Here is a 13475-nt window from a genome sequence, read left to right on the forward strand (position 1 = left end):
CACACACAGACACACAGACACACACCTTACACAGACAAACACACAGTAGAGACAAACACAAAGACACACACAGACACACACCTCAAACAGACAAACACACACTAGAGACAAACACACACACACACAAACACACACACAGACACACACATAGACACAGACACACAGACACACACAGACACAGACACACACACAGACACACACAGACAAACACCTCACAGAGACACACACACACTAGAGACAAACACACACACAGACACACACACAGACACACACACACACAGACACACACACAGACACACACAGACAAACACCTCACAGAGACACACACACAGTAGAGACAAACATACAGACACACACACACACACACAGACACACACAGACACACACAGTAGAGACAAACACACAGACACACACACAGACACACACACAGACACACACACAGACACACACAGACACACACAGACACACACCTCACACAGAGACACACACACAGTAGAGACAAACACACAGACACACACATAGACACAAACACACAGACACACACATGGACACAGACAAAGATCCCCCATATAGCCTTAACAGACTGTAGGGGCAAGTGCTGTTAGCGAGCACCTATGAAGGCCGGAACGATACACGAGGGGGTGGGTGGCCAGCACCACGCCCGACCGCCTTTGTCTCCCTAGTGGCAATGTTTACACACCGCACCAGGTACTCATTTGAGGCCGAGTCGACCTAGGGGGGCCCGGGACCGGTTCAGACAATCGTCACACAAACGTTGTGTCCGTGATGTGCGGCAGAAGCCAGATTAAACGATGCGGAAAACTGCATCAGTGCACAAAATGTACCGTATTTGTTTGCTTTACAGATACAACAACAGTCAGATGTTCTAGACACAGACTCACACAGACACACACACACAGACACGCACAAACACCTCACAGAGACACACACACAGTAGAGACAAACACACAGATACACACACAGACACACACACACAGTAGAGACAAACACACAGACACACACAGACACACACACACAGACACACACCTCACAGAGACACACACAGTAGAGACAAACACACACACAACAACAACCGCCATTCGCCACTAAGTGGCGGTGACGTCACCACGACGCTTGTGCCAGGCTATGTGCACCCTGAGGCCACGTGAAGTGTCGAACGCCCGCTGGCAGGAGGTCACGAGGCAGACCCAGGTGCCACGGGTCGACTGACTGAGATGACTGGCTGATGCACCACCTGTGCCCCCTACTGTGCCAACCTGCTGTGCTTTAGCCACCCGGCGCTCCGCTCGTTGTTCTGAGCGTCGCTCCTCCGCCCTCCGTTGTTGTTGGAGGGCGACTGCCTCCAACTGCCCAGTAGCGTCCTTCACGAGCCTCCTCCACAGAGGCCGATCTTGACACCGCTGGTACCAGTCATCGGCAAGTCCACTCAGCTCCACGTCCTCCTGTACCACATCACTCCATCTCTTCTCTAGCCCGTGCCGCGCTAGCTTAGCCCCCTCGAACCGGCCGAACAAAAGCTGTTTCGGCATGCGGTGGCTGGGCATGCGGGCTACATGACCCAGCCATCGCAGCCTTGCCCGCCGGAGGAGCTCACCGATGGGACTTTGCCCAGATCTTTCAAGGATTTGTGAGCTCCTCACACAATCCAGTCTGGCTAAACCCAGGATGGATCATAGGCAGGCCAGCCTAAATGTTTCTAACTGGCGAATATGTTCCATTAGGGGTGTCCACGTTTCGCAAGCGTAGAGAAGGAAGGGAATGACCGTGGCCGAGAAGACCTGAAGCTTAGTGCGGAGCAACAAACCAGGTAGCTTACACACAACGTTACGCAACCGATGAAAAGATATTGCCGCTAAACTTATTCGGAGTGAGACCTCTACTGTTAAACTGGAGCCAGCCATAAGCACACTGCCCAGGTATGGGAAACTCTCCACTCTCTCCACAACTGCCCCATCACCGATTGGGAGTTGTGGGGGTGGAGTGTCCGATGGTACAAAATACCCAGGCAGGTGCTTAGTTTTGGTGGGGCAGATGGTAAGGCCCCACCTCTTAGTGGCACGCTCCAGTCTCAGCAGCAGCGTCTCCAACTCCTCCTCTGAATGAGCAGCTATTACCAAACCATCAGCATACATAACGTGGTTGAGCATTCGGGAGCCATCCCTTGACTGCACCCGGGCGTCGATCAGCCTCCCATTATATCTGTACCATATGGAGATTCCTCCGGTACAGCTATTGAAGGCTTCACGAACTACGTGGTCAAAATAGATGTTAAACAATGTGGGAGCTAGAGGACATCCCTGTCCCACCCCAAGGTTAACAGGGAATGGTTCTGACTGCCGGCCACGTAGTTTTACCCAGGCCCGCTCACCATCATGAAGGTCCTTAATGATCGTGAGCAGAGGGTCAGGTACTCCAAAAGCACGAAGAACAACCCAGAGCCCAGGCCTACTGATGGTATCATAGGCCTTGACCAAGTCAATTATGCAGAGATGTAGGTCTTTTTGGAATCCCTACAACTCTGCTGTAGCAGACGGACAGAAAATATGGCATCTGTGCAGGACCGCCCTTTCCTGAAACCGCATTGGGGCTCCGCAAGCCTCTCCTCAGCGTGCCTGGCAAGGCGATGTTGAATAATCCTTGCCAGGACCTTTCCTGGCACACTGAGGAGTGAGAACCCGTCCAGTGGTCCAGACTGTTGTTATGATGTCATATAGGGCAGTCTGTGCACAAACGCCGCCCTCCCTCAGCATTTCGCTTGGGAGATCATCTCTGCCCGCTGCCTTTCCTGGTCTCAGACTCCGGATCACCTTCAGTACTTCCTCAACAGATGGCACCTCAGCCAGCCACTCACAGGGGGTGACTTCTTCCAAAGTTTGAGGCACCACAGCCTCAGCAGGGTCATCCTCACTTTGTGCCACGATGTTTTCCTGGCTGAGGGATTTTCCCTCCCCCAGGACATCACAGAAATGCTCAGCAAATCTGCAAACCTGTTCCTGGGGGTCGGAGATTGGGTCACCGTTTTTTCCCCTAATGATGGTAATACGTGTGGCGCTGCAGATTACTTTTTTGGAGTTAAATAGACACACACACACAGACACACACACAGACACACACACAGACACACACACACACAGTAGAGACAAACACACAGACACGCACACACAGACAAACACACAGTAGAGACAAACACACAGACACACACATAGACACAGACTCACACAGACACACACCTCACAGAGACACACAGACACACACAGTAGAGACAAACACACAGACACACACATAGACACACACACAGACACACACACACACAGACACACACAGACACACCTCACACAGACAAATACACACTAGAGACAAACACACAGACACACACATAGACACAGACACACACACACAGACACACACAGACAAACACACACTAGAGACAAACACACACACACAGACACACACATAGACATAGACACAGACACACACAGACACACACACACACAGACACACACAGATACACACACACAGACACACACAGACGTGATACCCACCTCTCGGTCCAGCCGGACAGTATTGGTGATGATGCCTGTGAATCTGTCGATGGTGAACACGCGGTGTGCAGTCATCATGGGAACCTGCAACACTATATGGTATCGAATCGCTCCGTTGAGCGTCAAGGGGTCATCCATGTCACTCGCCACCACCCTCATCACGAAAGTGCCTGACACGGCCGGAGGGAGAGGGAGGGGAAGGAGTGAGTGTTTGTGAGTGTATCTGTGTGTATGTGTGTGTGTGTCTGTGTGTGTGTGTGTCTGTGTGTGTGTGTGAGTGTGTGAGTGAGTGAGTGTGTGAGTGTGAGTGTATGAGTGTGTGTATGTGTGAGTGTGTGTATCTGTGTGTATGTGGGGAGCGGTAGTGTAGCGATTAGCGCGCTGCGCTATGAAACTGGCGACCCGGGTTCGATTCCCGCTCACGGCCAACACCAGTGACGATTATCTGAACCGGTCCTGGGCCTCCCCTAGGTCGACTCAGCCTCAAATGAGTACCTGGTGCGGTGTGTAAACATCGTCACTAGGGAGACAAAGGCGGTCGGGCGTGGTGCTGGACACCCACCCCCTCGTGTACCGTTCCGGCCTTCATAGGTGCTCGCTAACAGCACTTGCCCCTACAGTCTGTTACAGGCTATTTGGGGGATCTTTGTGTGTATGTGTGAGTGTGTGTATCTGTGTGTATGTGTGAGTGTATGTGAGTGTGTGAGTGAGTGTGAGTGAGTGTGTAAGTGTGTATGTGTGAGTGTGTATGTGTGTGTGTGAGTGTTTGAGTGTGTATGTGTGAGTGTGTATGTGTGTGAGTGAGTGGCCACCCGTAGTGGCTGTCCGGCAAAACAACCCCCTACCTCCTCGTGGTGCCGGACGGGCAACTCTGTCGTGGACAGCGCTGTGGGGGGAGATCCAATTTTGATTGGCTCCTCCCCTCATGGCATATGTGTCCACCACAGGGGCTAAACGGGGGCTCTGGACGGGTGCGAGGGGCTGGTAACCCCTTCACCTTCAATTAATTACCACGAAACCACGAATTAAACTGAAATATGTAACAACTAAGCTTGTGCCGGAGGCCCCGGGGGGCCAGGCGTCTATGATGTCTCCTGGCCAAACCCCAATTGGCGGAGCCAGGAGATTGAATACCTACCCTCGGGGCTACTCCAGAAACAACGAAAAGCCACTACGGGTGGCCACGTGGAATGTTCGAACGCTCACTGCAGAGGAGAGGCTGCCACTCCTCTGTCGGGAGCTGGACCGGTACCGCCTGGATCTATGCGGCATTCAGGAAGTCCGGTGGACCGGCTCTGGCTCCTGCCACCATGAGGGGTGGACAGTCCTCTACTCGGGGCAGCAGACTGCCAAACAACAGGGTGTGGGTCTTCTTTTGAACAAAAGAATGAAGGGGGCGTGGGAGCGTGGCGGTGAGGTGTGGGAAGCTGTAAGCCCCAGGCTACTTTGGGCTCGCCTTCCCATCAACCGGAGGCGAGGAATGGTGGTCGTGGTTACTTATGCCCCCACCGAAGATGAATATCCGTGGAGGGATGCAGGCAAAGCCGATGAGTCAGATGCCTTCTATGACCTCCTGTCACAGGTGCTGGCTAAAGTGGCCCCTCAGGATAGAGTCATCATGTCTGGTGACTTCAATGCCCGAGTTGGTCATGATACTGGCACCTGGTCTGGAGTGATTGGAGGGCATGGGCCAGATCAGCTCAATAACAACGGTAGGAGGCTGCTAGATTTTTGTGCAGCCCATGGGCTTGTAATTACCAACACGCTGTTCCGGCATCGGCGCATCCACACATCATCATGGATGCATGCCGGGTCCAAGCAAGAACAGCTGCTGGACTACATAGTGACGGACGAGCGGATGCGAGCCCATGTCCTTGACACCAGGACCTACCGTGGAGCTGATCTGCCCTCTCACCATCGACTAGTCATCTGTAAGATGCGCCTGCCATTCTACCACTCCGGAGGTGGGTGTACACCCAGGACCCCATTCCAACCTAAAGTGGCCTGGTCTCAGTTATCTGATGAAAGTTGCAAGCGAGAATTTCATCATCGCTTGCGGCTGGGATTGCCATCGTTCCCGACTCCTCCTGATGTCGAGGGTAAATGGGCGAGGTTTAGGACTGTGACTCATGCAGCTGCAATGGCTGCTTTGGGTACGCGGTCCAGACCTCCCCAGAAATCCTGGCTGACAGAGGAGGTGTTCAGGATGGTTGAGAAAAAGCGACAGGCCCACTGTCATCGGCTACAGAATCCCACGTCAGAGAATGAGGCTTACCGCAGCCTTCGCTCGGAGGTTCGGAGAGCCGTGAGGCGCTGCAAGGATGGGTGGTGGTCGCGGGTTGCTGAGGAGATGGAGTCTGCCTCAGTGGCCCGTGATCACAAATCTCTATTTAACTCCATCAAAAAAGTAACCTGCAGCGCCACACCTATTACCATCATTAGGGGAAAAAACGGTGATCCAATCTCCGACCCCCAGGAACAGGTTTGCAGATTTGCTGAGCATTTCTGTGAGGTCCTGGGGGAGGGAAAATCCCTCAGCCAGGAAAACATCGTGGCACAAAGTGAGGATGACCCTGCTAAGGCTGCGGTGCCTCAAATATTGGAAGAACTCACCCCCTGTGAGTGGCTGGCTGAGGTGCCATCTGTTGAGGAAGTACTGAGGGCGATCCGGAGTCTGAGACCAGTAAAGGCAGCAGGCAGAGATGATCTCCCAAGTGAAATGCTGAGGGAGGGTGGCGTTTGTGCACAGACTGCCCTATATGACATAACAACGGTCTGGACCACTGGACGGGTTCCGCAGGATTGGAAGGATGCCCTGGTGGTCCCCCTCTTTAAGAAGGGGGACCGCGCAGACTGTAACAACTACAGGGGCATCTCACTCCTCAGTGTGCCGGGAAAGGTCCTGGCAAGGATTATTCAGCATCGCCTTGCCAGGCACGCTGAGGAGAGGCTTGCGGAGCCCCAATGCGGCTTCAGGAAAGGGCGGTCCTGCACAGATGCCATATTTTCTGTCCGTCTGCTACAGCAGAGGTGTAGGGAATTCCAACAAGACCTACATCTCTGCTTTATTGACCTGGTCAAGGCCTATGATACCATCAGTAGGCCTGGGCTCTGGGTCGTTCTTCGTGCTTTTGGAGTACCTGACCCTCTGCTCACGATCATTAAGGACCTTCATGATGGTGAGCGGGCCCGGGTAAAACTACGTGGCCAGGAGTAAGAGCCATTCCCTGTACACCTTGGGGTGCGACAGGGATGTCCTCTGGCTCCCACATTATTTAACATCTATTTCGACCACGTAGTTCGTGAAGCCTTCAATAGCTGTACCGGGGGAATCTCCATATGGTACAGATATAATGGGAGGCTGATCGATGCCCGGGTGCGGTCAAGGGATGGCTCCCGAATGCTCAACCACGTTATGTATGCTGATGATTTGGTAATAGCTGCTCATTCAGAGGAGGAGTTGGAGACGCTGCTGCTGAGAATGGAGTGTGTCACTAAGAGGTGGGGCATTACCATCAGCCCCACCAAAACTAAGCACCTGCCTGGGTATTTTGTACCATCGGACACTCCACCCCCACAACTCCCAATCGGTGATGGGGCAGTTGTGGAGAGAGTGGAGAGTTTCCCATACCTGGGCAGTGTGCTTATGACTGGCTCCAGTTTAACAGCAGAGGTCTCACTCCGAATCAGTCGAGCGGCAATATCTTTTCATCGGTTGCGTAACGCTGTGTGGAAGCTACCTGGTCTGTCGCTCCGCACTAAGCTTCAGGTCTTCTCGGCCACGGTCATTCCCTCACTTCTCTACGCTTGCGAAACGTGGACCCCCCTAATGGAACATCTTCGCCGGTTAGAAACATTTAGGCTGGCCTGCCTACGATCCATCCTGGGTTTAACCAGACTGGATTGTGTAAGGAGCTCACAAATCCTTGAAAAATCTGGGCAAGGTCTCATCGGTGAGCTCCTCCGGTGGGCAAGGCTGCGATGGCTGGGTCATGTAGCCCGCATGCCCAGCCACCGCATGCCGAAACAGCTTTTGTTCGGCCGGATTGAGTGGGCTAAGCGGGCGCGGCACGGGCTAGAAAAGAGATGGAGTGATGTGGTACAGGAGGACGTGGAGCTGAGTGGACTTGCCGATGACTGGTACCAGCGGTGTCAAGATCGGTCTCTGTGGAGGAGGCTCGGAGGGCGGAGGAGCAACACTCACAACAACGAGCAGAGCGCCGGGTGGCTAAAGCACAGCAGGTTGGCACAGTAGGGGGCACAGGTGGTGCATCAGCCAGTCATCTCAGTCAGTCGACCTGTGACATCTAGGTCTGCCCCGTGACCTCCTGCCAGCGGGCGTTGGACACTTCACATGGCCTTAAGGTGCATATGGCCTGGCACAAGCGTCGTGGTGACGTCACCGCCACTTAGTGGCGAATGGCGGTTGTTGTGTGAGTGAGTGTGTGTGTCTGTGTGTACCTGTGATTGTGTGTGAGTGAGTGTATGTATGAGTGAGTGTGTGTGAGTGAGTGTATGATTGAGTGTGTGAGTGTATGAGTTAGTGAGTGTATGAGTGAGTGTATGAGTGAGTGTATGAGTTAGTGAGTGTATGAGTGAGTGTATGAGTGAGTGAGTGTGTGAGTGAGTGCATGAGTGAGTGAGTGGTTGCCATGGCGACATCATCGTCATCATCCTCGCCATCATCGTCGTCATCATCATCGTCATCATCATCGTCATCATCATCATCGTCGCCATCGTCATCATCATCGTCATCATCGTCATCATCGTCATCGTTATCATCGTCATCGTCATCATCATCGTCATCATCATCATCATCGTCGCCATCGTCATCATCATCGTCATCATCATTGCCATCATCGTCGTCATCGTCATCATCGTCATCGTCATGATCGTCGTCATCATCGTCATCATCATCATCATCATCACCATCATCGTCATCATCATCATCATCGTCATCATCATCATCATCATCGTCATCATCACCATCATCACCATCATCGTCATCATCATCGTCATCATCGTCATCATCGTCAGCGCACCTTGCGGGGATCCTTCGACGACGCTGCTGTGAAAGACTTCCTTGGCGAACGTGGGACGGTTGTCGTTGACATCAATGACATCAACGACGAGGTCCACTGGCTTCTCCAGATGACGCCCACTCGTGTCCACAGCGTAGCACTTGAGCTGCAGTCACAACACTGTGGTGTAGTAGTGTATAGTGTAGTAGTGTGTAGTGTAGTGTATAGTGTAGTGTATATAGTGTAGTAGTGTATAGTGTAGTAGTGTATAGTGTAGTAGTGTATAGTGTAGTGTATAGTGTAGTGTATATAGTGTAGTAGTGTATATAGTGTAGTAGTGTATAGTGTAGTAGTGTATAGTGTAGTAGTGTATGGTGTAGTGTATAGTGTAGTGTATAGTGTAGTGAAGTAGTGTAGTGTAGTGTATGGTGTAGTGTAGTAGTGTAGTGTATAGTGTATGGTGTAGTAGTGTATAGTGTAGTGTAGCGTGAGTGGTCCGTACCCGATACTGAGCGATCACCTCCCGGTCCAGGCTCCTGGTGACTGAGACTCTCCCCGTCACGGTGTCCATGACGAACAACCCCACGGGATGCTGGTCGGCGCCGTCCCCCAGCAAGGCATAGCGGATGTCCACCCCGGTGGTGTTGGACTTCACCTGTTGGGGTGCCGTGACGAACGTGGGGGCGGCGATGATGCTGTGACGGCCGCTCCTACGCTGGACTTCTTTCAGCGCTCTCACGCTCACCTCACCCTCGACTCTCGACACTGCCCCACAGACCTCCCACGGCGGCGTGCGGATGTCTCGGCTGTCCGCGTCTCGTCGATTCGTTGACCTTTCCCTGGACTCTGCGCCACCGCCAGAAGCGTTTCTGTCACCCCCCAACGTGCCCCCTACTGAGCGTGGCAGAAAAGAGCTTCCCGGCTCTACGGATTCCTCCTCCTCCCCCTCCTCCTCCTCTACCTCCTCCTCCTCGTCTCTGGTCCAGCTCCACCACCTCCACCTTCTCCACGCGTCCTAACCCTAGGCTAGGGTTAGTTTAGGGCTAGTTAAGGGCTAGTTAAGGGTTAGTTTAGGGTTAGGTTACGGCAAGTTTAGAGTTAGTTCATGGTTAGGTTAGGGTTAGTTGAGGGTTAGTTTAGGGTTGGGTTAGGTTAGAGTTAGTTAATGGTGAGGTTAGGGTTAGTTGAGGGTTATGTTAGGGTTAGTTTAGGGTTAGTTGAGGGCTAGTTTAGAGTTAGTTAATGGTTAGGTTAGGGTTAGTTGAGGGTCATGTTAGGGTTAGTTTAGGGTTAGTTGAGGGCTAGTTTAGAGTTAGTTAATGGTTAGGTTAGGGCTAGTTGAGGGTTATGTTAGGGGTAGGTTAGGGCTAGGATGATGTTATACGACAATAAGAATGAGAACGCGCCACGTCCGTCACACAGCGCACCTGCACCAGCAGCTTGGGGAAGGGCCCGCGGTCATTCTCGGGCACGGACACCTTGGGGATGAGCCAGGTCCGTCTCCAGCGACAACGACTCGCACCTTGCCCTGGCTGCTGGAACCTCACCACCACCTCCTCCTCCTCCACCTCCTCCTCCTCCACCTCCTCCTCCACCTCCTCCACCTCCTTCTCCACCTCCTTCTCCACCTCCTCCTCCTCATTTCTCTCCTCCAGCTCCACCACCTCCACCTCCTTCACCTCCTCCTCGTCTCTCTCCTCCTCCACCTCCTCCACCTCCTTCTCCACCTCCTCCTCGTCTCTCTCCTCCTCCTCCACCTCCTCTACCTCCTCCTCCACCTCCTTCTCAACCTTCTCCTCCACCTCCTCCATCTCCTTCTCCACCTCCTCCTCGTCTCTCTCCTCCAGCTGCACCACCTCCACCACCTCCACCACCTCCACGCGTCTCTCCCCGCGCTCTCCCTGTGCGGGGTGCGGTGAAGACGACACCAAACGTCATCGTGAGCGAGGCCACTTCATTCCTTTTGTCGGCTGGTGGAGGGATTCTTAACGACACGGAATTTGGCCAGATAGTGACGCGTGTGTGTACGTGTGTGTGTATGTGTGTAAGTGTGTGTGTACGTGTGTGGGTGTGTCTCTGTGTGTACGTGTGTGTATGTGTGTAAGTGTGTGTGTACGTGTGTGCCGGACGGGCAACGCTGTCGTGGGCAGTGCCGTGGGGGTAGGGCGAATTCCGATTGGCTTTTTGTCCCATGTAACCACCACAGCAGCTAATTGGGGGCTCTGGATGGGTGCGAGGGGCTGGTAACCCCTCCACCTTCAATTAATTACCACTAAACCACGTCTAAAATATCTAATTAATAAGCTTGTACAGGAGGCCCCGGGGGGATAAGCATCTATGACGTCGCCTGGCGAAAACCCCACTTGGCAGAGCCAGGAGACTGAATCCTTACCCTCGGGGCTCCTCAAGAAACAACGAAAAACCACTACGGGTGGCCACGTGGAATGTTCGAACGCTCACTGCGGAGGAGAGGCTGCCACTCCTCTGTCGGGAGCTGGACCAGTACCACCTGGATCTCTGTGGTATTCAGGAGGTCCGATGGACCGGCTCTGGCTCCTGCCACCATGAGAGGTGGACAGTCCTCTACTCGGGGCAGCAGACTGCCAAACAACAGGGTGTGGCTCTTCTTCTGAATAAAAGAATGCATGAGGCGTGGGAGCGTGGCGGTGAGGTGTGGGAAGCTGTAAGCCCCAGGCTACTCTGGGCTCGCCTTCCCATCAACCAGAGGCGAAGAATGGTGGTAGTGGTTACTTATGCCCCCACTGAAAACGAACATCCATGGAGGGATGCAGGCAAGGCCGATGAGTCAGCTGCCTTCTATGACCTCCTGTCACAGGCGCTAGCTAAAGTGACCCCTCGGGATAGTCATCTTGGTCATGATGCGGGCACCTGGTCTGGAGTAATTGGAAGGCATAGACCAGATCAGCTCAATAACAACGGCAGGAGGCTGCTAGATTTTTGTGTAGCCCATGGGCTTGTAATTACCAAATGTGTTTCCATCATCGGCGCATCCACACTACATCATGGATGCATGCCAGGTCTAAGCAAGAACATCTGCTGGACTACAGTGACGGAACAGCGGATGCGGGCCCATGTCCTTGACACCAGGACCTACCATGGAGCTGATCTGCCCACTGACCATCGACTTGTCATCTGTAAGATGCACCTGCCATTCTTCCACTCCGGTGGTGGGTGTACACCCAGGAACCCATTCAAACCCACAGTGGCCTGGTCTCAGCTAGCTGATGAAAGTTGCAAGCGAGAATTTCATCATCGCTTGCGGCTGGGGTTGGCATCGTCCCTGACTCCTCCTGATGTCGAGGGGAAATGGGCGAGGTTTAGGACTGTGGCTCATGCAGAGGAGGTGTTCAAGCTGGCTGAGAAAAAGCGACAGGCCCCCTCTCATCGGCTACAGCATCCCATGTCGGATAATGAGGAGGCTTACCGCAGCCTTCGCTCGGAGGTTCGGACAGCCGTGAGGCGCTGCAAGGATGGGTGGTGGTTGCGGGTTGCTGAGATGGAGTCTGCCTCAGCGGCCCACGATCGCAAATCGCTCTTTAATTACATCATAAAAGTAACCTGCAGCCCCACACCTATTACCATTGTAGGGGAAAGAACGGTGATCCAATCTCCGACCCCCAGCAACAGGTTTGCAGATTTGTTGAGCATTTCTGTGAGGTCCTGGGGGAGGGGAAATCCCTCACCCAGGAAAACAACATGGGACAAAGTGGTGATGACCCTACCGAGGCTGCGTTGCCTCAAATATTGGAGGAAGAAGTCACCCCCTGTGAGTGGCTGGCTGAGGTGCCATCTGTTGAGGAAGTACTGAAGGCGATCCAGAGTCTGAGACCAGGAAAGGCATGATCTCCCAAGCGAAATGCTGAGGGAGGGTGGCGTTTGTGCACAGACTGCCCTATATGACATCATAACAACAGTCTGGACCACTGGACGGGTTCCTCAGGATTGGAAGGATGCCCTGGTGGTCCCCCTCTTTAAGAAGGGGGACCGCACAGACTGTAACAACTACAGGGGCATCTCACTCCTCAGTGTGCCGGGAAAGGTCCTGGCAAGGATTATTCAGCATCGCCTTGCCAGGCACGCTGAGGAGAGGCTTGCGGAGCCCCAACGCGGTTTCAGGAAAGGGCGGTCCTGCACAGATGCCATATTTTCTGTCCGTCTGCTACAGCAGAGATGTAGGGAATTCCAACAAGACCTACATTTCTGCTTTATTGACCTGGTCAAGGCCTATGATACCATCAGTAGGCCTGGGCTCTGGGTTGTTCTTCGTACTTTTGGAGTCCCTGACCCTCTGCTCACGATCATTAAGGACCTTCATGATGGTGAGCGGGCCCGGGTAAAACTACGTGGCCGGGAGTCAGGGCCATTCCCTGTACACCTTTGGATGCGACAGGGGCAAGTGCTGTTAAGTGCTGTTAGCGAGTAGCAGTACCTATGAAGGCTACCGGCACTGTGGCACACGAGGGGGCGCGTGGCCAGCAACAGGCCCGGCCGCCTTTGTCTTCCCCAGTGCTAGCCATGTTCACCGCTCTACTACACCGCTACACCGGCTACTTATTTGCGGCTGAGTCGAACTGGGGGAGGCCCAGGACCGGTTCAGATAACGGCCGTCACTGGGTGTGGGTTGAGTCGCGGGAGACAAACTCCCCAAACACCACCACCAACGAGAGAGAGGGGGGGGGGGGCACAGGGGGGTGAATGAGAGGGGACCCCAGGGGGTGAATGAGAGGGGGACCCCAGGGGGGTGAATGAGAGGGGACCCCAGGGGGTGAATGAGAGGGGACCCCAGGGGGGTGAATGAGAGGAGGGGGGACCCCAGGGGGGTGAATGAGAGGGGGCCCCAGAGGGGTGAATGAGAGGGGGGGGACCCCCG

General features: G+C 53.8%; 1 protein-coding gene across 1 annotated transcript in view; it reads right to left on the reverse strand.

Annotated features, from left to right (window-relative positions):
• The window catches only part of LOC142916565 (cadherin-2-like), a 42951-nt gene extending 32826 nt beyond the window's left edge, over window positions 1–10125 (reverse strand). The window contains exons 1-4 of the mRNA XM_076061685.1: window positions 10012–10125; window positions 9087–9239; window positions 8606–8750; window positions 3564–3733 (exon numbers count right to left, since the gene is read on the reverse strand). Of these exons, the coding sequence (XP_075917800.1) occupies window positions 3564–3733; window positions 8606–8750; window positions 9087–9155 (384 nt within the window). The 5' untranslated portion in view covers window positions 9156–9239; window positions 10012–10125. The remainder of the gene's footprint in view (window positions 1–3563; window positions 3734–8605; window positions 8751–9086; window positions 9240–10011) is intronic.
• Window positions 10126–13475: the final 3350 nt, after the last annotated feature.

Source organism: Petromyzon marinus, unplaced genomic scaffold, assembly GCF_048934315.1.
Source record: "Petromyzon marinus isolate PM22_M1 ecotype Great Lakes invasive population unplaced genomic scaffold, UKy_Petmar_22M1.pri1.0 PM_G_Scaffold_4, whole genome shotgun sequence".
NCBI classification, from domain to species: domain Eukaryota; kingdom Metazoa; phylum Chordata; class Hyperoartia; order Petromyzontiformes; family Petromyzontidae; genus Petromyzon; species Petromyzon marinus.